Source organism: Pezoporus wallicus, unplaced genomic scaffold (assembly GCF_028554395.1).
Source record: "Pezoporus wallicus isolate ANWC-B61680 ecotype Strahan unplaced genomic scaffold, APGP_CSIRO_Pwel_v1 contig_360, whole genome shotgun sequence".
Taxonomy (NCBI): Eukaryota; Metazoa; Chordata; class Aves; order Psittaciformes; family Psittacidae; genus Pezoporus; species Pezoporus wallicus.
Window position 1 is genome coordinate 5165207 of NW_026640059.1, and position 27763 is coordinate 5192969.

At 37.8% G+C, this 27763-nt stretch overlaps 1 protein-coding gene across 2 annotated transcripts; it reads left to right on the forward strand.

The window, feature by feature from the left end:
- The first annotated feature begins 200 nt into the window (after window positions 1–200).
- Window positions 201–27756, forward strand: ATP1B3 (ATPase Na+/K+ transporting subunit beta 3). 2 transcript variants are annotated; one of them, XM_057417131.1, is made up of 8 exons: window positions 201–491; window positions 9238–9366; window positions 13873–13980; window positions 15517–15704; window positions 16414–16464; window positions 17011–17037; window positions 22222–22308; window positions 25459–27756. In XM_057417131.1, exons 1-8 carry the CDS (start codon window positions 383–385, stop codon window positions 25627–25629), a joined length of 870 nt encoding a protein of 289 aa, XP_057273114.1. In that variant the 5' UTR covers window positions 201–382; the 3' UTR covers window positions 25630–27756. The 2 variants fall into 2 exon arrangements, with proteins under 2 accessions (XP_057273114.1, XP_057273116.1); XM_057417133.1 differs by lacking the exon at window positions 17011–17037 and having other exon boundaries at window positions 204–491.
- Window positions 27757–27763: the final 7 nt, after the last annotated feature.

Here is a 27763-nt window from a genome sequence, read left to right on the forward strand (position 1 = left end):
TTCCCCTGTGCCCTGCTCCCACCCCCAACCGCCGTTTCCCCGCGTGGGGGGCAGTGAGACCGGCGGGTGCCCGCAGCCCCTGCGCTCCCCCGGCCACAACCACCGCCGCGCGCAGGGCCGCGTGCCACCAGGGCCCCGCTTCGCAGTGGCGCGACCGCTGTCCGCCAGGGGGCAGGCGCGCGGCGGGCCGGGATTGGCTGGCGAGGGCGGAATGATGTCGCGGAGGGTCCCGCCTCGCGCGGAGGTGGGGAGGCTAGGTCCCTGCGCGAGCGCTACCCCGCCGGCGGCTACTTAGCAGTTGGGAGCGGGCGGTCGCCGCGGCTCTGTGTGCCTGGGAGGCTCTGCCGCCGCCGAGTGCGACGCAGCCGCTTCTCGCCTCGTCATGTCTAAGGAAACGAAGAAGCCCTTCCGCCAGAGCATGACCGAGTGGCGGCAGTTCATCTACAACCCCAACAGCGGCGAGTTTCTGGGGCGCACGGCGAAGAGCTGGGGTAAGGGCTCTCGCGGGCAGGAAAGGGCGCGTGGCGAGCCGCCCCGGGGCCGCCGGCGAAGGCGAGGGGAAGCAGCGGACGGAGGCGAGGCCCGGGTCGGGGGACGGGCAGCTGCAGCAGCAGGGCCCACGGGGGATGCGGGGGCCGCGGAGGCCAGGTGAGGCAGCTCGCGAGGCCGCGGCGCACGCGCCCCGGCAACGGTTACAACCGCCGCCGCCCGCCAGTCTAAAAATAGCTCGGTGCTGTGGCAGCGGGAGGGCGGCAGCGCCGCGCGGAGCAGGTGGGGACCGGGGGAGGAAAAGCAGTTTGCGGGAGCGCGTCCCGAGCTGACTCACCCTCCCGCCTCAGTACGCAAATGCAGCGCGCTGGGCCGCAGGCTCCTCCTCCGCGATCCGCCGAGGGATGGGGGGGAGGGGGGCTCTCCGGGGGGGACTCCGGGGCCGCCGCGGTGACGGGCTTCCGCCGTGGAGGTGTGGGGCAGGCGCCCGCGCCGCTCTTATCTGTGCCGGTCGATGGCAGCCTGCGTGCGTATCAGTGCAGCTCCTCTTCTCCATCCATTTCGTACCCCCACCCCCCGCGCTTCCCAGCATCGCAGGAAATCGAGAATGAATGAGCGCGAATTGCCTTTGTACTTCTAGACGGTAGCGGCGGATCAGAGAAGGAAAGCAAAAAACCCCCACCCAAAACAACCAAAAAACCCCGAAAGTTTGAGCCCCAGTTCCAGATAATCTACAAGACTGATCATTGTGTGTCGTCGTGCGTCATCGTGCTAAATTTATTCCAGTGAAAGGCTTCTGGGCCTTCTGTTTTTCTGAAGTGAAGCTTGTAAGTGAAGGTTCTCCAGTAAAGCTTGTGAAGGCAGTGTTTGTTTTCCTATTTTCAGGTAGTCTTCCCATTGCTTTCCTCTGAGCTGTAAAGCATGTTATCATAATCTTGTTGCTTCCAATAAAAATATTTGGATTTTTCTGAGTATGTTTTCTTATATTAAACAGTTGTATAAATGCTTAATATTAGGATGTTTCTTCAGTCCTCATGAGACATATTTACTGACTTCAGAAAATGTAGCGTCTCCTCCCAAAACTTGGATGTAGTTGGGATACTTAACAGTTGTGCTTACAAAACCAACAAGAATCTCAGCGTGGCATAAAGGAACAAGCCGATACATCCTTGGCCCTGACACAATCTCAATGAATACTAATGTTGAAATAGGAGGAGCCTTAAGCAGACTATGCTATGGGGTGTGCTTTCTTCACTGTGCCAATGTCTCCCGGCCTGTCAAGAGAGGGCCCTAGCTCTGACATGAGTTCTTCTCCATTCAGATGGAAATAGGAGCTTGTGAGCTACTCTGCCAGTTGAATAGCAAAGGAGAGGAAATTTCCACTGTGCTGTTCTCCAGTGATTTTCTGTAGAGACAGGTTTCCTCAAGTGCGTGGGCTGGGTGAATGGGTGTATGGATTGCAGAAGTCTGTTTGTCATGAATCTGATGAGTGCAGAGACTGTGGGCATGTTAGAAATAGCTTGTCACTTCTTTTAAAATGTGGAGATGAAACAACCTTCTCTCTTTTAAACCTATCTAGTAGGATATGTCACCTTACAATGTTACCAGTCTGTGCTAGTCCAGAGCCAATACTTGGAACTGATAGGACTTAGTTGGTAACTGAGTTTCAACAGCCAGCTCCCTTGATGATGTTTTTCCATATTGGGAAAGTTTGTACTCTCCAACCCTAATGATTCTGTGATTCTGTGTACAGGCTTAGATAGCAGTTTGAGTAGTTTTACTTCATTAATAAGTTTTCTTAAGTGGTTTAGCTAGTTGTAATGTAGTTGGTGCTATATACCTTTTCCTTAGGCTGGACATAAAAAGGTAACTGTTCAGCAGCACTGTAAGTTGTCAGTGTGTTTTTTGACAGTATTTATCGTGGCATTTTGTGATTGACATATTTGGCTTATTTAGTTTAACTAAAGTAAATTATGGTCTCCGACTGTTCTGGGAGGTGGTGTGTTGCTTTCTGTTTGATTTTTATTTTTTTGATTGCAGAACACTTATTGAGTGTCTCTGTTGGCATAGAAGAATATGCAGGGTTTGGTCTCACTTCTGCAGTACTGCTGTGGGATTAGAGCAGTCTCACTGACTATTCCTCTTCTGTTGCCAGTCTCCCCACTGAAAGGTGGGGAGGTAGAGAGGAGAGCTCTGGTTGCGAGTCTGCTGGGCTATGGTGTCTCCAGGGGCAGCATGATAAGAATTCGATTGGCTCTGATTCTTCCATACATATTTCTCTTGTCTCAAGACAGCTTTTTCACAGAAATAGGACAGAAGCAGTAGAGGAACTGTTAAATAATTAGTCACAGTATATGCATGTTTTGCTTTAGACTGAGACGGTCCTGGGGGCTTCTGTAAATTATAACTGCAAGGCAGTGATTCTCTGTGAATGTGAGTGCTGTCACACTGGAGTACTCATCTGCCATTCCTACATTAGGATTAGGTATGTTACCTTTTAGAATTTGGTAAAACCCCTTGTACCAAGACTCCTCTTGCTGTAAAAAAAAATGAGGGACTTTTACTTTACTTTTCACAGACTTGAGGGATAATTCAGTTTGCATCTCTCATAAATCAGAGCACCTTCCCCATCCAAAATGAACACCCTTCCCCAACCACTGTATATTTTTAATTAACTGCCATAATCATTAGTTGTATTAAAGAGGAGATACTGGAAAAAACTGTTGATGACTTTTGTTGGTGGTGGTCTCAGCAACAAGGCATAAAGGGTGCTAATAGTCTTCCCAGAGGTGGTGGGAAGGAGGATCAGTCCTGGGGTACTGATAAACACAGGGTTTATCAGGTAGGGAAAAGAAAAGAGTACTTGGAAGGCTGCCATGTGGTGCCTTCCTATAATTAAAAGGATTAGTGTTTGGCTCTACCTGTAATGGCAAGGTGCTGTGCCTGCCTAGAATTATAGCAAGAACAGAGCGAGATCATCATGAAAGTATTTTAATGGGATGCTCACTGTGCACTCAAAAGCATGCAAAATCTTACAAGATAGACAGTAAGATTATAGAAAAATAATATGTGCCAAAAAACCCCAATAGGCAATACAGAATCTAGCAATACTACATTTGTGATCACACCAGGTGTCATGTCAAGCCTGTTTAAGCCCTTCTGTAAAGCTAGTTGTGTTAACGTGCTCAAGGTAGATAGAGGTGGAATTGTCTTGCAGTACGCAGGATTTCAGACCTACTGAATATTCTTTTGAATGCTCAGATGTATCCAATGCACAAATATGTGCTGGAATTTAAACAAATGAGCAAACAAACAAAGGCAAAAAACCCTAAAACAAACAACAGACCAAAAAAAACCCCAAAAAACAAACCCACAAAAAAACCCAACAAAACAAAGCCAAGCAACATCAACAAAGCCTGACACCTTATTTTTAGGAGAGTTTTTCATAAGTCAGTACATATATGGTCTTGTCAGTCATTGTAACAAAAGATCCAGTTTTGCTTCTGTTTCTTCTCCACTGAGTTGTTGCTGGGACCATAAAGTGCTGTCAAAGTTTTAACTGCTTTTCTGACTTGGTTCTTCTGTGTTTGTTATCAGTGTTTTAAGCAGGGTTTTGTTGTCATTTAGCTTTCTTCACAAGCAGTGTAATATTAAACATTCTGGCATTGCTGTCTGTGACTGCAGTAGAAGTACTTACACATCCAGGTTGTGAATTGGAGAGAGACAGTGCTTTTTTCTTTTTTTTTTTTTTTATTGTGGCAGATGGACATTCCTGCACAGCCAGGAATTTGACTGCAGTCAAAATCTTACTAAACTTTTCCATTATACTGCCTATCAGCAGAAATGAATATTTGAGAAATTGGTAGAATATTTTATGTTCCATGGCACAGATCTGTGAAGAAAGCAAGCTTGCCTTCTCTTGTTGCTCTGGTGGTACAGTAAGGATATATAGGGGATTTGTTGGGTTGGGATTTTTTGTATGTTGTAAATGCTTCATCATGACATTAAGCACTGGCTTTTGTGATTCTTTGGAAGTGTTGCACTAGACAGTTTTCATTGTCTCCTGAAGTGTTCAGCATGTTACATGTGGATCCCTGGCTTTCTGTGAAATAAACTGTAACATAGGACCAAAGTTTTATTTATTTTTTCCTGATGTCTTCCTTCCCTCTTTCTTCCTCTCCCTTCCCCTAACATCCCCCAAATTTGGAAAACAATAATTCTTAAGTGGCTAGGGAATAAAGTTGAAATGTTAGCGATTCTCTAACATGCATAGTTATATTAACTTAAGGCAAGGAAATCCATCTGCAGGTGAACCAAAAGTCCTTGGTGTTGCTGGCATTAGTGGTAGCCTCTAGTAACATTACTTAAGTGTTTAAATCCCCCTAGTTACAGGTACTGAAGAATGATCATGCAGATGATAGGATCCATGCAGGAACCATAGTTTTCATTGTTGCAGATAGTGTTGAACAGTTACTTCCATGTCTGCTGTGAGAATGTTTATGTTCATACTTGTGTATATCTACCTATGTATTACATATAGGTATATACGCCAATCTGGTTTATGCCAGATTGACATGCTTTTTTGTCACTTTGATCATGTAAAGTCTGGAAAGCTTGTATTCATCGTGGAAGTGATGGCTAGGTATGTGATATCTTGCATTCACCGGAGTCAGAAATTCTAATTTTCATAGTGGAGAAGTGTTTAATCCCTGTAAATTAATGGCAGACTAATGATGGCACCAACATGTTGGTTCAGAAATAGCAGTTTTCCAGATTTGACTGTTGGTTTTCTGTGTGGTTAGGATATGAAGGGGCTTTGGTACTGTGATGCCTTGGGGAAAAAAAAACAACAACAAAAACAACCAAAGAAAACCCCCAAAAAAACCAATGAAAAAGAAACCTGCAAACCAAAGCAAAACAAAAAAATCAACTTGGTAAATTGTAATGCAGAATTTTGGTTTTGGCAGTTTTCTTTTTTAGTGTCAAAGGCTGAGAGACTTGAAGGGTTTGGTGTAGCAAGGTCATCTGCAACAACTGAATTGAATTGTATACTGGATGTGGTAGCTGTACTTTCCTTGGAGAAACTGTGAAGGATAGTTTTCCACTGTTACTTGAGTACATCTTGTTTCCTCACAAGAAATACAGTGTTATGTGAAATTATTTTGGCAGACCTTCTTGACAGGTTATGGCTTGTCCACTGTGATTAGCTTAGGATAATTGATACTAATAGGCTCACAAAGAGCAGCTTACTCAGCTTGGAGCTGTTGGAAGTTGCAGAGGAGGTTTTTTTTTTGTTGGGTTTTTTTTTTTTTTTTTTTTTTTTTTTTGTTTTTTTCCTTTTTAGTGTGGCAAAGGAGTATAAATCGGGTAGGTTAATAGTCAGTGTTCTTCAGTGCATTTACAAACATAGTTAAAATGAAAAGTAAAAATAACCTCTGTGTGTATGTATGCACATGCGCACTTTGCTGGACTGGGAGATGTTAATGGAGTTTCAGGACTGTGAATAGAAAAAGTCTTCCTTGTTTCTGCTGCAGCCCTGGTGGATAGGATGTTGCTGGGAGGGAAAGGGGGTTGGACTAGATGATTGCCAGAAGTCCATTTTAACCCTAGCAGTTCTGTGATTCTGTGACTCCATAAGGGGCTGTTCACAGGGCAGTCTCCACCAGACATTGGGGTCCCTTTTGTTTTCCCCAGTGACATTGGAGTCCCTCTTGTTTTCCCCTCTACTGGCATTTCCTCTGGTCATGAGGCCTCCCCAGGAACTGCCTACATGTAGCAGTTCTGCCACCCTGCAGCTCTTGGCAGGAGAGGAGGAGCCCCGGAGCCCACTTCTCTGCTGGGGTAGAGAGGCTGTGTAGGTAGGTAGCCACATCTCCTTGATTTGGGGAGTAAAGGAACAGAGGTGCAGCAGGCTCAGATTAGCTCTTCAAAATGAGGTCCAAGGCCAATATTGCAGATGTTACAGTAATAGTAGCCCAAAGCAGTACTATATCTAGGGCCATGTCTGCTTAGAAGTGCACCACTGTGGGGCTGTGATGCCCATCAGCAGGCAGGGATTTTTTTTATTTTTTTATTTTTACCTGGGAAGTCAACATCATATTTTTGTACTTAAAATACAGATGCATTCTCAAATTGCTAAATGAAAAAGTTTTCTCTTTGTTTTTATGCTAATTGCCACAGAAGGTGCTTGTCCTGTTTTACATGTCAAACTCTTTTGTTCCATTGCAACTGATCAATGCATGTCTTGGTCACTTGATAGAAAGTGTACTTTTAAAATAGCTTCATGAAAGTGTAGATAATAATTGATTAACTTGTAGGGATCAAGGTGAGAGCCGACCATAAGTTTTGTAAGGGAGTTCATTTGTTTCTGTGATACCTTCTGATTAACACCCATTGTATTTTGGATCATTGTTCCTTTTTGCGTCTGATTTGCAATTTGCAAATGGCTGGTATGCCAAATACAAATGCAACTTCTGCAGTGGCTTTTTTGATGGTGATTTCTACTGTTTGTTTTTATTTGCTTTTTCAGCTTCTAAATAGCTTCTAAATAACCTTAGAAATAGTTTATAATAGAGGTCTAGCTGTCTTGTTTATTATATACTAAGCTTGTTCTTGTGTTCAGGTACTTTGCTACTTCTAATCACCATTTTGTATCTTACATCTCAGTGGTTCCCAAATGTATTTTAAATAGCTGAGTGCTTTCAAATTATTGCATATTCATAAGTAACTTTCTCAACATGTGAAACAAAGCTAAAATGCAACCAAATCCAGTAACATTCAGCTGGTTGCTGGAGAGAGCTTACGGTAAAGATAATTTGGGTACCATCTCATTATTTTAATACTTATACACTCAGTTCTTCTGGGAGAAGTAATATAGGTACTTGACTCTAGCAGTTGTGGATTACTGGGGGTTGTAGTACACTAGAAAATATTTCAGAGCAAAATATGAGCATAGTTTCTGGGACAGGAGCCAGAGGTCAGGCTTCCTCCTGTCATCTTGCAGTGAACTGTCCACATCACTGGGGTACAATCATTTTTGCTTTTGATTTTTCCTTTCCTATGTAAGGATGAAAAACACTGTACTTGTCTCTCTTATATAATCAAGTGTCAGTGGTAGAATGTTGCATAATGGTTTTGATGTGCTTTTCTTGACCTGAGTTACATCTCTTTGGCTTCCTGGTAGCAGCCTTATAGTTAGAATGTTTCATAAAACTTGAATTTGCATCATTGTTCAATGCTTTTGAATTAGAAAGGTTTTGAATATGCCTTTCTCACATTCTTTTTGACAATGTCTGAGCATGTGTACTTAAGTCTCAAGTGTTCAGCTTTAAAAGAGAATCACATGCTTTTTTTTATATTAGTATTGTATACTTGATCATTAAAACAATTGCCATTGTATCTTATATGTCTTTTAGGCTTCCATCCATATAGTACATATGTTTCATCTTTAGTTGTGAGCTGGCTTCAGGTAAACATAATTTTTAAAATGTACTCTAATAGTAATCATCAATACATAACCTCAGAAGTTCTGAAAACAGCAAAAAGTATGCTGTTAATTTTTTATTTTAATGAAATACACTAACATGGGTCCATGAGGGTCAAAAAAACCCCCAAATAATACAAGAATGCAAAACCTTGTTTGAAAACTTAGTTACTAAATTAGTTGAGCTGTCCCAAATTCTAAAAAGCTTTAAAATTAGGGTTATGCATCATACCTCTGCAGCTGAGTTCTAGTACTGTCATCTCCAAAGTAAGATTTTAACTTTGGCCTGTCTGTTACCTTGTCTTTTCAGTAAAACAACTGATCTGTATCTCCAGAGTGCAAGTCTATGCATGCATCATGAAAAGAGGGGTGAGGAGTAGGGAGAGAACAGGGAAAAAATAGACAATCACAGGAAGTTTCCAAGCTGTTTTCTGAAGTAGCCTTCCTCCGTAGCAATTTGTTGCAGATGAGTGAGAGGTACAGTGTCGCAATAGGCTGTTCCTTTGAGGCAATTTCCTCAGATTTTGAAGGTCTCTTCCTTAGGTAACTTTCAAGTTGAAGCTAGTACCATCTGTGTAGTTGGTAAATTCCAGAAATGTATCCAGGTCCTTGAGGTAGATTGATAAAACAGGTGGTTGTGTTAGGCAAAGTCTTCCTGTAAGTCTGAACAGAAGGATTAGTCTACTTTAAAAACTATGCAGCAGAAAACATTTTCAGGGTGAGAAGTCTCTTGTAGGAGGACGTATGTGTGAATGAATGCTCTGTGTGGAGCTCTGTCAAATATCAGCTATGTTATTAAAGCACCAATCACTTCTGACCTGTTACGGATCCAGCGTAATAATTTCATCTTTTCACTCCATTTTTTTGTCTTCCCTATGACCCCTTCTTTTCCAGATACAAAACTATAATTCCATTAAACAAGGGAAACTCTTCTTTCTCTAATGGACTGGGGAGTCATCTTTGTCAACTTTCCTGTATAGCTCAAAGACAGTTTTTAATGCTTTTCACTTAAAGATTTCAAAATGCCTTCTAAATTTTAAGAGCCAAAATGTATGAATAAAATAGTTTTGAACGCATTATTTGTCACTGTGCAATACATATGTGTGCTAGAGGCATATTGATTTACAACTACCATTAGGAGTGGGAAGGGGCTGGGAGGGCAGGGAGGCAAAACCAAACGTATTGCTTATTTCCCATTTTGATTTTCAAAATAGGTAATGGAATTAGCTGAAACTAAAATAGTAATTTTAGCTTTTTGTTTACAGGTTTGATCTTGCTGTTCTATCTGGTATTTTATGGCTTCCTAGCAGCACTCTTCACATTCACGATGTGGGTTATGCTTCAGACACTGAGCAATGATATACCAAAATACCGTGACCGGATTTCCAGTCCAGGTAAGAGTGTATTTATTTTTTCAAAAAAACCTGTCTTGTTTAACAGCTAAGTTTCAGCTGAGAGTTTGCTTAAATTATGAACTGCCTGTAATTATTATTAACTACTTACAGGCTTCAGAGAGTAAAACTTGTCATTCAGTCAGCAGCTTTTTATGCATATGTGCTAATGTTTGCTGTTTTTTCTCTTAAGTTCTTTTCAGTTGAACGTGTCATGTATGTAGACTGTAATTTTACCTGTGCATCCACACAACATGCTGTTGTATAAGTGGGATTATCATTTAATCATACTGCTTTAAAGAAAATATAAACCAGTTGTCTTGGATGAGGTGGAAGGCCACTTATGATTAGTTTTACATACTTTGAAGGAAGTGCAGGAAGGCTGTACTATGAGGGTGATAGGCTCAAGAGTGTGTAAGGGCTATGATGTGAAGTCATTTCCAGAGTTTTCATTATAGTATTGGATAGCTTTCAACCAATGTGAAATGGCTGTGGATTCTGCGGGTTGATGGCGTATTATGTAGGAATCCACTGAAGGGAGAGAGTCCTGTGATGGGGCTTCTGATGAAGCTAAGTCCACGTAACACGTAGCTGCCACTAAAAGTTGTGTCTTGTTTCCTGGAACTGGTGCTCCTTTGTGTGCATGCCCATCTAGCCCCACTGTTGGCTGCTGGTTCAAGGAGCTATATGTGACAGGAAAAAAAACACTTCATAAATAAAAATGAATAATAAGGTACTGGGTTTGGTTCCCCCCTCCTCTCCTTAATTTTTCCCCCTTTTTTTTCCTTTTTTTATTTTTTTTTAGATATGAGTTTAAATATATCAAAAAAGTCTGCCATTATAGGCGCTATTTTGCTGTATCTTCATACTGGAAAAAAATAAAGATTTTGACTCCGAAAGATTTGAAAGATGCTTCTCATAGTTCAACTACACCAAAGAGATAACTGTTTTCTAGTTACTGTTTCTGGAAAATGTGTTAGTATTTGACCTGTATGTGCAACTTCAATGATTGGGCCACCTGAAAATCTGCTATCTCAAATTTTAGAACAACTTGGCTTAGGGGCCAAATTTATGTTTAAAACACAACTAAACTAGATGGCTATGCAACATTAATGTTTTGGTAGAAGTTAGAGGACAGTATTTTTTAAAATGCTTTTCCTTTTTTTTCAACTTCAGACTCTTGAAATTGACTAGCATCTTGCTGCTGCATCAACACATGATACATGATCTTAACATGAGCAAGATGCAGTTGGGCCAATATGATAAATGTCTCTAGATTCGGAACAGAATTTATTCTGATGTAGTGTTCAGACCTTCTTAAGCAAATGTCCTCTTATAAGGGATTTTTGAGGATTTATGCTGTTGTTTTTTTTTTTTATGGCTAAGAATGGGCTAAAAGTTGGAAATGATGATAATTATTGTTAATAATATCATCATCATAATTGACAATCTGCTTTATGTAAAAAAAAAAAGGGGTGAAAATGAAGGTGGCTTAGTTGGCCATTTCTCCCCATTTTCTTTGTGGTAGTCAGAACTTTGGTAGTGGAGGGTGCCATGGGTAACTGCCTTAATACTGGGCTTGAGTGACATGTTTTTCTCTTGTGCCTCTTGTAGTTCAGGGGATAACTGCTTTTAAATAAGTCAAAAAGGATGTTTGCTTAAAAAAGTACGTATGCCACAATTAGTTTTTAATGTAAGAATTCCTATAACATTGCTGAATGATTTTTTTAGTTGTCTTTAATACTCATACATGAAAGTTAATAAAATTGCCTATTTGTGTTTTAATGTTTCTCTTTAACTCTGTCATTTTTCGCTTGCAGTGAAACATGTCATGTTCCTGGCTGTAAAACTTTAAATTATAAAAAAAAATTATCCACACACAACCTGGATGACGTAGGTCAAAGGCTTTACTCTGGTGTTAAACATACTTGGAAATCTCACACTTGATTTCATAATTGATATTTGACTTGCATTTTTCACTGGGATATAATATTATCAATCAAATCCAGTTGATTTTAAAATGTGGGTTTTTTTTAAATCCTTCTTGGAATTGTAGGAATATGTAATCTGTTAAAATCCTAGGTGTGATCCTGTGTTGAGGCTGCTAATTTTCTTACTCTAGAAGAGCTCAAATCCTTTGTCTCACAGTCTATGCATCAGTCCTTCAAGTAGCTTTTTCTGTAGAATTTACACCATAGTCTCTAGGCATACTGTGATCTACTGGAATTGGAGTAGTTCCTTCCTCTTAGGATGTTTGTGAAGTTTCCCTGAAGCAATAAATCCCTTAAAAATAATGTTTTGTTCATTGATGGCTAGTTTAGGTACTAGTTTAGGTTGTCATATTTACTTTGAAAAATGGCATTTAAATCTTTCATTTACAGTATAATTCTATAGATAATAACAATCTCTTCTCCCTCAAGCTACCTTAGTGTGTAAAACCCCTTCAGCATTTTTTCAGCCCTGTTACTAATTATCTTGCATTTTGTTGAATGCCAGTTCAGCATGGAGGTCAGATGATGACTGTAATGGTGCAAAGTAATTTGCAATCAGAAATGTTATTTGTAGTTTTATATGGACTCTCAGTCATAAAGGCATTTAGTTATGGCTTGCCTGGAAATAATTTAACTGCTGCTAACGCAGAAAGGAGGCTATATGATATATTTGCAATCCTATAAAAAAGGTAGAGTAAAAAAGGCATTAAATGATACCAGTTTTCTTTAGAATTTAAAAAGATATTTGTCTGTGATAAATTTCTGGTATTATTATTTCCAAATTTCAAGTCTTTGTAATAGTTTCTGCCTTTGGATGAGAAGCTTGGCCATTTCTGTAGGTGAATTCTTAATAGATCTGGGCTGCTTAATTGTACTTTTTATACGCTTTCCAAAAGCTTACTGAGATTGACTAACTACAGTAATGACTTAAGAATCTGACATCAAGAGAACTCTTCCCACTGTGGTCTTATCTTCTCAAATATTTCTTTTGTATAAACAAGGCCTAATTTTATTTATTTATTTATAATTCTGGGAGATGAGTTTTGTTTTGTTCCTTAAATTTTATTAATTTGGGAGTCTAGGTTTTAATCGGTTTTGCCAGAGGATGGGAAGCTACATGGCAGCCTAAGCTGCTGCTGTAATTGCAGCTTCTTCCCTTATGCCAAATTTGACATAGTTCAAACCATTTTAATATTCTAACTTAGAAGAAAACTAATCTGGTAAAAAATAAGTTGTTGGTTATCAGTTCTCAGCTATACTTGAAGAGACAGATGCATGGCTATTCATCTGTTAATCACAACTGCAGGAGTTTTATCTATTCTAATTATTTGTACTAAGAGTTACCCTAAGGTACTGTGAATGAAGCAATCATAATGCCCTTTTTTGAAGATTCAGTCTCTTCTGCAGTATCTGGTGGTGTAGTGCTGTTTCATCTGTTACTGAAGCTGTGGTGAATAACAGAAGCATTGGGTATCCCTGTTAGTGACAACTCCTGATGGTACAGGGCTGAATTTCTTAGCAGAGTATGCCTTTTGCTTTCACCTACTACTACTACAAAAAAAAAAGCCTAAGATTTAACTTCGTACTTTTCTTTACCGATATCCTGGGAAGAACAGTTCAGCTCTATCAAGGACCCATACTCCATGTCAGTGTCTGCATTTTTCATCCTTCAACACAAGGCTGGACTTGAGCATTTAATTATCTATGTCTTTGTTTCTCCTCTTTGTCCTGGCTCCCTGGCTGTAGATAGTTCCTGTTGCCATACCTGCAGCCAGCAGCTGGATAAAGCCAGCCAGAGGCCAGCACTGAGCACATGGGGGAACCCTGACTGTTGCAGTGTCAGGTCATAGCAGTCTGGGAGGCAGCTGAAGTGTTCATAGTTACCACAGCCTGACTAAGGCATACCCTTAATAAAGTTTCTTGTATTTTCCATTAACAGATGGCATCTAAACTTTCTGTTCGAGGAGAAGGAGGAAAGGACTAGCAGCTAACCTGGCTTGTCCGTTTTGATTGAGCAATCGTTCAAGCCATCTTTATGTATTATGAATTTTTAAAAAATAGTTTGTTTCTTGTGGGTTTCTGAGATAAATACAATCACAGCCTCACTGTATATTACCTAAATCTTTGAAGGATAGCTTTAACTGGAGGTTTTCTGGGTGTGGTGTGGGGTATTTTTTCAATTATTAAGTTCATTTGCTAAATATGGAAATTGGGACATGAATCAGTGTAATTCTTTGATTGAAAGTGATTAAGTTGCTGATTTTGCTATTTCTAATCAGTTGGGTTTGGTTTGTGAATTACAGTTATATGGATTGAATTTAAGTATTCATGTAATGATGATTTTGATAACTGGCTTCAAACACAAACTCTCTTACAGTACTGTGGAATATAGAGGTAGCCTTGATGGTTTTTTACAGATAGGTATTTTCCAATTTATGGATATGATTTTTTTAGTTGATTAGAGTGGTGGAGGGAAGAGAGGTTGTTCAGTTCTTTACTTTCACTTTTTCTTTTTAAGGACTTATGATTTCACCAAAGCCAGACACTGCACTGGAATTTTACTTTAACAAGAGTGACGCCCAGTCATACGCAGAATACGTTGCTACACTTAGAAAATTCCTTGAATGTAAGTAAATTACTGCAACTGCCCAAGTAATTCAGGAGTCTTAATGTTGAGTGCATTAGTTTCCTTTTTTGCTTGTAGTTACCAGTTGCTAATGGAGGCTGGTTCAAGTTCAAACTTACTCTAGACATGTGAGTTATTAAAATATATACATTATAGAAAAAGGTAGGTATAAATACCAGTATTAGACAGGAAGCCTGAGCATGAGGAATAGCGGAGAATTTTGGGTCCTTATACAGTGTTTCGGCAACATGGTTATTTAAATGCTACAAGATACAGAAATTACATATGCTAAAAGAATTCAGTGTAAAATTACACAGGTCATTTATTTGGAGGCAATGTTTATCAAGACTTAACTGATCATAGTCTTCATCTAATTGGTTTAGTAACTAAGTGAGAATCGTTTATTCTTAAGAACTTGTTTGCCTGTTTAAAAAATGAGGCACACAAAGATTAAATTAATTGCAATTTATTAACTTTCACCCTGGCACACAGTATTTACAAGCAGAAATATTAAAACATTGAATTTAGAACACGGAGAGAAGGTGACACAGGCCAAGACTGAAGGATGGCAAAATCACTAGTTTAAGTCATAGGTTATTTTATATATGTGCCTATATGTACACTTAATCTAGTAATACACAAATCAGTCTAAAGTGAGGAGGTGCTGTAAATTGAGGAGGTGCTGTAAAATCTCACCTGTGCTCATGAGTTGTTCTGTTAGCTATACAAGCTACATACTTAAATCTGTCTGTATTCGGAGTTCTGGTGCCTACTAAAAGCTTCCATGAGAAGGCTTTACTTTCAGAGCTCTGCCAAGGGTTCCTGGGAGGAATGCTGCATTTCATGATTACTTGCCTCTCCTGCAGTTCATTGGGTTTTGGACTCTCCCTTTAAGGATGAATTTTCCCATTTTACTGTGTTTATGCTTAACTGGGGGCAGAGTGTAAGAGAGGGGAACAAAATCACAGAACATGTTAAATGTGAATAGCTGGGCGTTTGTGATGATGTGATCTGTGTACTTGTACTGTGTACACAAGGAAGTGAGAAACAATTTGGGGTCTTAGTATAATGTAAGTTGTAATACCTGATGTATATGTAGAAACGATTTATTATTAGTCCTTGAAATACTTGAAGTTTTCCTTTATAAAGGAAACATGCAAAGGGAAAACTGGTTTTGTTTCCAGGTAAAAAATTGAATGTTTATATTTTAATACATTATTAGCTTAGAATACGTAATTAGAGTTAGTTTATGTACAGAAATCAATAAAGTTTTGATTAATGATATGATTTGAAAAGCAGGACAGCATTATTTCTTCTGTAGTGCTCTATTTATTCTTCCATTGAGTGCCACTTCTTGATGGGCTTTGAAAAAGTGTTTGTTAAGATGGATATGAGACATAGTGATCTGAAAATAGTCCTTTGAGAAAATTCCTAGATAAGTAACAACTATAAATTACATGCTTAAATAGTCTTTTGCAGGTTTTGGTTACTTGTATGCTTTATACCACTGATTCACAAGCTGTTTCTGTTTCATAGCATATGATGATTCAAAGCAATCCCAAAACATAAACTGTACACCAGGAAGGATTTTTGATCAGAATGATGTTGCTGTTAAAAAGGCATGTCGATTTAACCTCTCTGAGCTTGGCCAATGCTCTGGAAAGGAAGATAAGACCTTTGGCTATTCTAAAGGAACTCCCTGCGTGCTTGTGAAAGTAAATAGAGTAAGTGACTACTTACTTATTATATATTCTTATACAAGTGCTCTCAACTACCACTGTATGAAAAATGACTGTAGAAAAGGACTGAAATATGTGCTTAGTTTGCTTCTCAAGATATTTATATTTCTGGAAGAGTGTAATTTATGGAAATATCTAGCAATTCATGTGTTTCAGAGAGTAAAATGGAATGAACTTTTTAAGCATTCTAATACTTACAAGTATTCATTTTTATTTGCATCAAAATATCCAAACCCCCCGTTTTAAGGAGTACAACTCAAGTTTTTGCTTACTGTTCTATGTAACAGATTCTAAACCACTGTGCAGGTACATTGTGTTTTACTTTGTTCTTGAAATGTAATTAGAATGTAATACATTCTGTAACTCCTAAACTACATAAGATGATGAAAACTTTACTGAGTAAGTATTTTACTTTTCAGTGATACTACACATTACTTGAACTGCTAACTGGTTTTAGCTGTTAATATTACATGCAGAATATAAAATAAGAAAATAATCCTTTCTGTAGCCACTGTAACTATTTGAGCTTATAACTTAACAATGTTTTAGATCATAGTCCTAGTCTGAAATTGTGCTTCATTAGACGGATTTGCGCCCTGTATGAACTCTCTCATATTAAGTGGGGGGAAAATTCAAATTCGGTATGTAAAACTGGAAAGGGAAAGAGACTGTAACTATTTTAACTCTCTTTTAGATAATTGGGTTAAAGCCTGAAGGAGAACCACGTATACAGTGTGCATCTAAGGTCAGTTCTGAATGTAAGAAGTAAGCGTGTAGTTAATTTTCCTTGTAATTAGGATGAAAAGTAATTTATTTCACTCTTTTCCTTTCTTGTTAGACTTTGTATTTGATTTTCCTTGTTTTCAACTTGATGTATGTCTAGTTTAGTGTCTTTAATTTCTTCAGTGTGTTACAAAAATACTTTGTTGTTGTTCTTTCATCTTTAGATGGATTTGAACTACCTGGCTTGCTTTAGAGTTGAGAAAAAAGCATACATGTTATTTGTGATCATATTTATTTATTTGTTTGTTTATTGTGAGTTGCATTTTGTTTTCCCATTTCATAACCTGTATTTTTATTTTTTCTCCATGCTGCAAGTGCACCTTAGACAATTTTATAAATGATGGGTAAGACACGGTGTGGAAACTGTTACTGTTCAAGTAAAAGCTGCCTTCAAATCAAGTGTAAACTACTTATAATGACTAACCTATTTGTTGTGTACCAATGGATTTACACAGACTGTTTTATGGCAACTATAATGATTACTTTGACTTCTGCATATTTTTCCTAGACTGCTTGGGGAGCAGTGAAAGCCTTGGTAAGTTAGTAGCTTGAGCAAGGGATGGAGTCATGGCTCTTAGCTTGAGATGGCTGATAAAAATGTAGGCTGGGAAATTTCAGCAATTAATGAGACAAATACTGTAAGTGTTCCTGCCTTCATCCTAGGTACCTGTAGTAGGCATAAGTTTTAATACTTGATTTTGGTGGAGTCTTTTGAAAATTTTGATCTCCCTATGACAGTCTGTTGCCAGTAAAGGTGATTCTTTCTCTTATTTGGTACTGATTTCTTTATGTCCACTCTTAAAATTGTTGTTCCACTGGAGGAATTATTTGTTTCTTTAGAATAAAGCAAGTTCCTTCTACTTTTATTAGTACTCTTTCTTCTTTGACTTCACTAGTTTATAATTTTTCATAATGTGGCATCCCAGGCTGGTCAGAAGTTTGCCTCTAGCTGACTTGTTAATGACAAGGTTTTTCTATCTGTCATCATATTGAAAGTAGTAATGTTTCTTGAGGTGAATTTGCCATCTGTAATACAATGTGTCTTTATTTTACTAATTTTACTATTTAGGTCTGTCTTTTGGTTGTTTCCCAGTCTGTATCTGTAGATGTGATTTCTTGAAGTTCAGGGCTTTCAATTTCATGTTGCTACTTTTGCTGTCCACCCCGTAGTTTTTTGTGATCATTTCAATGGGATCCAGGTCTCTGAAGCGTTCTGATCTACACTTACAGCTTGGTGCCATCAGTGTAAGAACATTTATTTTACATCTCACAAGTCCTTGTTGAGAACAGTGAATAGAGCCCAGGACAGTCTTCTTCATTCCTAACTAAGCTTCCTTGGGATGTGTTGAAAACTAACGTTCAAGTCATTTAGAAAATATTGGTAATAATCCTGTTTTATGATGATTCTATTTCTTCAGCTTTCTTATATGGATGAGACAGTCTCTATGTGACAGTGGTAAAAGCTATACTAAGCAAATCAGAGATGATGCTTTTTCTTATCCTCTTAGTTGATTTCACTAGGAAACAAATAAGTTTGATAACAATTTAGTTGATCTTGGTGGGGTCTTTTGCTACTTTTTTATCCTTAAGATACTTGCCAATAGACTGTATTGCATGTTATGGTACATATTTTCTTGCATCCTCTTTCTTTAAATACAAGGTACTGCTTTTTTCCATATACAATTAAAATTCTCTGATCTACATAGATGTGGTGGTTTTAAATTTTGAGATTATTAATCTTAGTAGTTCTTCAGTGACTTCCAGGGAAGATATTTGTTGATCTTTGCTACTTTGAATGCATCTATTTTATCTTTAATTAGCCGGTTCTTGTCCTCACTCATCATGATTTAACTGCTTTGGAAAGCTTAAGTCTTGGTTACAATTCCTCCATCTCTGTAGACCACAAAGCAGCAGCATCAACAACTTTCATTTTCTCCTTTTGTCTGTGATTCATCTTTACACTTCTTTCTGTTATGCCCCTTGCTTATTGAAACCCTTTACTTAAAGGATTACACTATTCTTTACATCAGCTTGGGAGGCCCTGTTTCCAATTCCATTTTTATTTCTTTGACTCCACAGGATATGAGTGCTGAGTAATGGTCTCTTCTTCTCTAGTGGATAAGGTGGATGCTTACCTGGAAATTATATGTTGTGACTGTTCTGGATCTTGATGCCAGGATGTCCACTGTGACCCTCTTTGTGTGTGCACTGGAAAGGTGGAGAAGGATAGCCCACAGGCTTTTGTGCATTTTGCAGACAAATTTATAACTGCATTGTGTCTGCCACTGTATTTGAATGTTCCCTACATACTGGCTTATAACAGAAGTTGAAGTTTACTGGTCATTTGTACTGTATTGATTCTCTTATTCAGGGTGTTTACCATATCTTTAAGTAACTGATGTGTTCTGTTGTGGTGTTTTGGCTTTCTGTGGGTTTTTTTTGTGGTTGTAGGTTGTTTTGTTGGGATTTCTTGTTTGGTTGTTTTGTTTTGGTTTTTTTTTGTATGTGTTTTTTCCTTTTTCCTTCTGTGTTGCTGTCAGCAATTGTGGATTGAAAGAATTCAGGATGGACTGCACTGGATGTTTCCTTCATGGAATATATGATCATAATTGTGCAGTTCATAGTACAAATACAACTTACTAGTAATTTTAAATATTACATCAGAAATCTTTAATGTCTGAGTGACAAAGGTGGATTTTGCTTAAAAGGTAATTTAATTGAGCAGAGCAAAAATCCTACTATCAAGTTCGTTTCATCTTAGAGCAGATTTTTTTAACCTGCAGATTTGCTCTTCAGCAATTTTTCTTCCCCCTTATTTGTGTTTTTAAATATTTTTTGTTGTTTATAGTTAGCTTGACATATACTGAGAGCAGTTTGGAGAAGTGTCTGCCTGGACTTAATGCACTCTGACTGTTAAATGGGAAAAAAAAAAATAAAAATGAAGAGGCCAAGCCTCATACAAAATGAGGCCAAGGGCTTCTGTCCACGCATCCTGCCAGTCTTTGTCATCTGAAACATCATTCAAGTTTTTCACTTGGAAATTCCTGTTCTTTAGGCATTCTTCTCTGAGGCAATTCTTCTTTCCTCTCCTTGCACTTTTCCTATGGGATTTTTTTTTAATGTAAAAAATTTAAGTAGATCTAGTATTTCTAAGTCAACGGGCTTGATACTTGGGGATGCTTTTCTCTCTGCTCCCACACAGTGCTAGTTGTCATCACTGTAATTTCTGTAGATTAGAAAAGTGAATGTTTGCACTGTCAGACACTAATTACAGCTGGATTTTCCTCCTGCACCCTGGAGGAACTGAGCTGCTGTAGTCTTGAGATCTCCACAAAGAGAAACAAGCCAAAAAAAGGATTGTGTTTCCAAGAAGTTTGGAGATCAGTGGTTGTTTAGGTCTTTAGTTTGGAGCCGGAAGTGTGCAGTTTCATGTATGCCAGAACATCTTGCAGCAGTATTCTTTCAAGTTAAAATTACCTTTACTGAAAACCAGCAGAGATATGTATATTTTTAAATTGTGTAGAGATATTAATTAGGATTAATTAATTATGAAAGAAAACATCAAACCCCACAGCAGTTGCATGAATCAGGCAATTGCATGTCCCAGATCCTTTCTGCTATTGCACTGATAGCCTAATGCGTATATATTTGTGACTGCGTGCATGCCTTGTGTTTAGCTGCTCCAAAAACTCCTATTTATCTTCCTTATGTTATCCTGTATTCCAATTTCAGAAATTAGTATTTTCCAGCTGCATGAGCTTTAAATAAAATAATAATGGCGAAAAGCAACACATTTCTACTTAGTACTTACTTTTACTAGCTCAAGGTCTAAAATACTTAATAAACAAATGGTAGTAGAATGGTAGTAATTTAGACTGCAAAGGAGCAAGAACATCTTATACAACATACTGTATGTTCTTTTGAGGAGATGAGAAGGTATTCTTGACCTGTGGTTTACTATTTTTTTATCTTTTTGCTCCTTTTTTGCTTAGTTATATTAGTGCAGCCATCTTTTAAACTTTGAACTGTTGTCTTTTTAAAACTGTAGTGGGTGTATATTGTAATACAGAAAAAACAATGAAAGTTAATAAAGTACTTTGAATTTGTGAATTACACTGAACAAGCAGTGTTCTGAAGATACATTTAGCATTTTGGGGGCTGCTCTAGTGGCATTTCCATTTATTGTGGTTATATGTTTACCTTGTTATACAAAGGAGCCCAGAAAGCCAGCCTGGGTTGCATCAAAAAGATCATGGCCAGCAGGTCAAGGGAGGTGACTCTCCCCCTCTATTCTGCCCTTGTGAGACCCCTGCCACCTGGAATACTTTGTTCAGCTCTGAGGCCCCCAACATAAGAGGGATGTGGACCTTCCTGGGCGAGTCCAGAGGAGGGCCACAAAGATGATCAGAGGGCTGGAGCATCTCTCCTATGGAGACAGGCTGAGAGAGTTTGGGTTGTTCAGCCTGGAGAAGAGGAGGCTCCAGGGAGACCTGTATTGTCTTCCAAATACATGTGATTAAAAGGGGAAAGCTGGAGAGGGACTTTTTACAAGGGCATGTAGTGACAGGACAAGGGGTAATGGTTTTAAACTGAAAGAGAGTAGATTTATATTAGATGTTAAGAAAAGAAATTCATTATGAGAGTGGTGAGGCACTGGAATAGGTTTCCAAGAGAACTTGTGGATGCTCCATCCCTGGAAGTGTTCAGTGCCAGACTGGATGGGGCCTTGAGCAACCTGGTCTAGAGGAAGGTGGTAAGGGGTGGAACTAGATGTCCTTTAAGGTCCCTTCCAACCCAAACCATTCTATGATTCTGTGATACATGTGGGCACTTCCCAGTGGTCTGAACTTGCAGTAGTTTGATGTCCTGCCAGGATACACAGTCCTGAGGAATACTGTGTATAGGTAGATGTGTCTGTGCATTGCTGTACTGATAGCCTGTGTCTGGGACAGCTTAATCATATATAGGTATTTTGTGTATCTTATATGTTGGGTGTCTCTTTAGTCGGAAATCATGCACTAACTTTATAGGTAGCTTAATCCCAATCTTTTTACAAGATTTTGGATTATAGGTGAAATTCTACCAATAAAGCATCATGTGCATATTGTTATTCTAAGGTGGTGATGACACATAGAAACTCTAGTAACATCATCATTTTAAACTTGGGTTTCATTTTAGATAGCCTGTATGCCAAGGCTATCTGAACATGTTAGGAACAGTACACCATTACAGGGAGGTAATAGGTTTTTGTGAATTATTTTATTTTTCAAATTTCAGAGGCTTAAAAACGTGGCTTTAAACAGAAATTAATATTTAACTTTAATACAGATGTGCTCTTGCTTCACCAAAATTTACAAGCTGGCTTGTGGACTTTGGGGATTTTAAGTTATGTATGGGGTTTTTTTTTGGTTGCTATTAAATTATCCATTGCAATGAATATCCTCTTCTTCCCTCCCCTTATCTTTGACTCATAAGGGAAACATGAAGGCAAGCTGTCTTGTCTTGATTACTAAATGCTACTGTGAATAATCCAGACGTGTGCAGCATGTAACTATTTGCCAAAAATAGATCTATTTTGGAAGTTATTCTAAGAGTTTGTAGCTCAGTTGCCTGTCTTTAGGAATCTTGCATTTTATCAGTGTGTTATAATTCTAATTTTGTATTAATTTTTATGCAAGCAGATGTTAACTTTTAATTTTGTTGCTGTCTCTAATCACAGGAAGCGGGCATGGTTGAGATAAATTATTTTCCCCCTGAAGGCTTGATTGACTTAATGTACTTTCCATACTATGGGAAAAGCTTGCATGTAAGTATGCCTGAATGATGGTCTTAATTTGTAAATGTTTTGTTTCTGTTTACATTTGCAGTTCCTAATTCCCAATATCAGATTGATACTGTGTAATGAAGTACTCATAAGGAATATTACATATGCAGAGATGTCACAGATTAGAGGTGTACTTTAGCAGATAAAAGCAAATACGCTGGGCATTGTCCTAATGAAAAAGAGGCTGTATACTAGCAGTATTAAGAGCATCTGCTGCTTTTTGGTCACTGATATCTTTTCTAATCTTTTTGCATGCAGGGAAAAGCAGGAAAAGTAAACTGTTTTTTCAGATTACAATACAGTTTCTAATGGTTATAATTCTTGGCTTTATGTGTAGGATAGTAAGTTTATAAATCATTATGGTATTGTTGATTATATTTCTTTGTGGCTCTATGGTTGTTTTTTCTATTTGCTGTTTTATGCAGAAGCACTTCAAGGTAGCAGATAATAATTTATTTTTTTTAGTATTTTATTTTTTATCTTTGTTTTTCTTTGTTTGCCCCATCTACCCGTATTGTATTCTGAGATAAATTTTGTTTATCTAATTGAATAACACTTTTAGATTGCCTCTTATTGACCAAATTATTTAGTCTAATAAACATCTTCACTGTTCAATGTTGAAGATAAAAGTACTTTTTAAACATAAGTCTATTAGATCTGTAGTATACCACAGTGGCTGGTTGTAATTTCCCCAAAATGATTTTTGCACTAAATTGTTCCTTTGTCAGTTATTTTTCCAGTGTATCCTATACTTACTTGCAGCAGTTTACATAACTATTTTTTTTTATCCTCACATGGCTTTTACTAATCAGGAAGGAGTTCATTTTTCTTCAACATTTGCTTTCATGTTATTTACGGTAGTTCTGTGTTTTCCATTTTCTTGCTAGACTTTTTGAATTGGTAAACCATTTTCTTAGACATGCACGTTAGGAAAAGACTGTCAACTTGTGCTTCCAATAGGCAGTCAGTACATACTTGGAATGAAAGAATAGGGAAAGAGAGAACTGCTTCCCTAAGAAATGCAAAATACAGCATCAGTAGACCTTGAGATGTCAGATGCTAGTTTGTACCAAAGACAGGATGAACTTTTCTGACATAACTCCTGTCTTGCTGCTATGCTGATGGAAGAGGAAAGATTAAGAGACTTATGAGGTCAGGCAAAACTCAGTGCTATTCTTTGCATGATACAAGGATTACGAAAAACTTGACTTTACTTTTTTTTTTGTTACTGTTTCAGCATCCTTTGAAGTTCACTTTGTCATGTAGACCAGAGGCTGTGGTTTGAGCCATTCTTGCTTATGTAGGGCTCAATTTTCATAACATTAGTGTATTGTAAAAGAAGAGGCAGTAAGAAGAGTTGTGAGAGGTTGAGATATTTAACGTGGTCTCAAGAGACTGGATTGATTTCTTGGCTGTAGAATAGAATTTTTATATTAGTGTGGAATTGTTGAATTGCTTTATTCTGTAAAGGGGTTAAGAGGTTTCAACTAATCCTGCTGCTCCTGTGCTAAGGTAGAAGCCATAAAAGTACTAATAGCTACAGTTTCATGGTCCAGAAAATGCTTGCCTTCTGCTGCCTCAGCACAAGGAGCCTAACTCCCTGACCTTGGGGAATGTTACCTGTTTTTGATGATCTGTTGTGCTCAATGAGGATGTAGATTCACCCAAATTGTGTATGGAGTAAAAGTCCATTCGGGTACCATCTGTCTTCAAAACATCACAGAAATGTCTGTACCTCTTTGAAAAATCTTGGTGATGAGAAGACTCCTCTGAGGAAATGAGGGAACTGTATTTGTGGTTTTTAGGAAACTTAAGTCCAATGTGGTATCGCCCTTACAACCAGAGAATTATGAGGATGCCTTGCTTAGCTGCATTTCACCTCCCAGTTTGATGTATATAGGAGCACAAAAAAAATTGTGATTCTGTAAAATCACCATCCAAGGAAAGCAGTTACGTCAGTCTACCTCATGCTACTGCTTAACATGGAAGATTTTAGCGCATCAACTTCTGTGACATCATTCCTTGTAAATGAGACTTTGAGTACTCTGTAGTGCTTTCTCTGATAGTGAAGTAGGGATGATAGACTCCTTAATACATTTGTGTTATTTTTAGGTTAAGTTAATGAGCAGGGAAACAAAAAAATCTAATGCAAATTTTTGTGCAGTTAAAATTTAAGGCTTATATTTGTATAATACTGTATATTATAAATAGTGTCATTTAGTCCACTGGCTTACATGAATTTTTACAAGGAAAATAACTAATTTTGCTTATCAGCAGTCAGCAGTATAGACCTAAAAATACAAATAAATTATGGAAATACTTTATGAATATTGGATGAAATGCTGCTTTAACTGTAAAGTAAATAAGCTCTTATTTAATTTGTAGGCACTCTACAAGAGAATTTAAGTTGTCCTAATTGAACTAGACTTGAGAAATAATATTGGGTTGACAAAAACTGAAATTCTGCATTCATTCTTAAATTTGAATTTTCATTATAAGGAATGAAGTCAAGAATTGTAATTGTTCCACTAAATATGACTGAATATAAGAAATTGTCAGCATGTTCACGGAAAGATTTCTGTGTAAAGCTATTAAATAAATAACACAGTTTAGAAGGGATTGTTGCTGAAAAAATAAATGGGTTAGGGTGGAGAGGAAGCTGGTTTACTAGTATTTGTTGAATCATGGTTTTGGCATGCCAAAAACCACTGAAAACTTCAGGAAAAGTTATGTTCTATAGCAGATTAAAAAAAAATAACAAACCCAACCCCAAAAGATGAGACAATGGAATGGATAAGGAAGGAAGACTGTCATTTCAGAGGCTGTTTCAAGTAGAGGTTTCTAGAAAAAAAATGGACTTAATATAATAGAAAGGGGTAAAATCATATGCCTCTTGAAGATACTGTCTGTGACTTAAATGATGTGGAATGTATTAGTTAAGAAATAGTGTAATAATGTACACCTGATTGTTGAACTAGGGGAATAAAGAAGTCTTCCACGAGTCAGACTGGGCTTTGAAAAGCTGGGTTCTTAATTAGCTTTTATCTTAACTGTTCTGATGGATTAAATATTAATTTAAATGCTAACTTACTGTGGTATCTCAAATATTTTCCCCATCTTTCTGTTTACTAGGCTCACTATTTGCAGCCTCTAGTGGCTGTTCAACTAGCAATTAACTCCAACAGTACCAAAGAAGAAATAGCAATTGAGTGTAAGATCCTGGGCTCACCTAATTTAAAAAATGAAGATGACCGTGACAAGTTTCTGGGACGAATTGCCTTCAAAATTCAGATGACTGAATAGCTGGAGTAAAAAATTCCCACAGAGTAAACATTGTGTTGTCTGTTTTGTATCATCTGGACATGCCATTTTAGGATATGAGACCGCCTTGGAGAATGTTAAGGTGGTTTATGGCATTCAGGGTAGCATTATAATCTGCTTCCAAATTGTATGTTTAAAATCCTTCAAAATAAATGCCTATCCTGCTTCTGCCTGCCCCCTTGGAACAGTGTACAGACTATAGTTATGTCATAGGGACCTGTAAATAGCTGTTTTCAAACACATAATAATGGTGACCTTTGTCCTGTTCTAAAATGTGGTTTTATCCCCCAAGTGAGTGTCTCAAGCTTAATGTGCTGTGCTATGTAAATATTGTATTGATTTAACACTGGTTTAACTGTCATATCTCAATGCTGACACAGTTATAGGGATAAATAATAAATGGTACCTGATTGACATAGTGATTTTTTTGTAAGAGTAAACACCTCCAGCGTAAATTGTATGGAAGTGGGTGGGTGGCTGGCTGTGTGGAGTTGCCTTAAATTGTAGACTGGGTGGCATGAGAGAATTGAAATTGATTTTATGAATTGGTATGGATTTCTGAAAGTAAGTGCTAAACTAGTACTTTCTTGTGCTTGTCACTGTGCAAGTATTGTGTACATGTAATACTTGGTATAGAGTTTGGTATTCTAGCTGAGGAATTGAGTCTTCGTGTTGTTAATTGCTTGCGATGCGTGGAGCACAAATAAAATCTATACAATATTTTAAAACTTTTTAGTTCAGAAATATCAATAGAGAACAACGTAAATTGTTTAGGGTCCTGATAACAGTTGTACAATACAGCTGCTTGAAAGAAACAGCCTCACTGTTGTGGAATAGGCTTTCATTTTCCAATTAAAAAATTTCCTGAAGTATCTCTGCTTTAAAAAAAAAAAAAGGAAAAGAAAAAAAATCGTCTTGATTAAACATTCCTGTTTAATTTATATACCCTGTTTTGTTGCATCATTTTAACATGCTTCACATCTTCATCTGCTCTTTCATCTTGGATTTTCTGTGTATTTCCTCATCATCCATTTAGAAAATTGGTGTCATCAGCTGCTTGATAGAAGTACCCTATATTAACTTTGAGTAGATTACTTGCAGTTTAACTTAAAACAGAGTTGCTAAAATTACTACAGACTGGTTCATTTGTGACTGCTCCTCACATTAAACCAAGTTGACCCATTATATTGGGTTATAACTAATGCAGTTGTGCTGACACGGGATTTATGTTGCTCTTCCCCAAGGTTTTTGTTTGTTTTGGTCTTGGGTTTTTTTGAGCATGTGGTCCACATTCTAATGTCTTCTCAATACTGAAGACCATAGCAGATCAGCATTTGTGTAAATACCTGTATGTTCTGCTAGTTAGGCCTAAATTTGTTACTTAACATGTTTTTATGCCTAATTCTTACAGTGGTTTTTAATATTTTATTTAAACAAATTATATGAATGATTACTAAAGTTTAAGATCTAGTCTTAATGTCCTGCTTTGAAAATGTTTGAGGCCAGTCTAAGCCATGTTAGTGCAAAACCTTTTTAGCACGTGGGCAAGGCTACCCTGGTACACAGTTGGAAAAAGCTATTCTTAATGGGACTTGAACAATATCTTGAGCCTCATGAAAAATAGATTTATACTGATCTGATACCATTCTGCATGCTTTTTTGTTGTCTATAAAAGAAAAATTGTTGTTCCTACAATATGCAATGGATACTTTTGTAATAATAGCATGCTTTAATACTGAATAAGAATGTTCTTTCAAAAGATTCCATTACTAATGTTTTAAATCATGCACTTTTAGAGCTGGATACCTGGGTTCTTGAAGATATGACTAATTGCTTCTCTGTATATTAATACTGCCTGAAAGTATTTTAATAGTCTTGAGGGAACTTAAAGTATAGATGTTGCATTTGAAAATGACCAGCTTGATGTAAAACAATTTCACATTTGTCACTTAGGAATGATAAGAAGTTCTGGGCACAGAGTTTTCAAATGAACTGACTTTTGCAACAGTTTCTCTTTTGACTTCTCTATATAGACAACGCATGAACTGGCAACTCTTCACCAGCACTTTTCAGACAGGTAGAACTCAATAAACTCCTGTTCTCCCTAGATTTTGTA

Bases quoted from the DNA above. Each gene is read 5' to 3' on its own strand.
- ATP1B3 (XM_057417131.1), top strand. From the start codon at position 383: ATGTCTAAGGAAACGAAGAAGCCCTTCCGCCAGAGCATGACCGAGTGG. The intron at 9,367-13,872 runs GTAAGAGTGTAT...TTTCTTTTTAAG, and splicing joins TGACCGGATTTCCAGTCCAG to GACTTATGATTTCACCAAAG. The intron at 17,038-22,221 runs GTAAGTTAGTAG...CTCTAATCACAG, and splicing joins GGGGAGCAGTGAAAGCCTTG to GAAGCGGGCATGGTTGAGAT.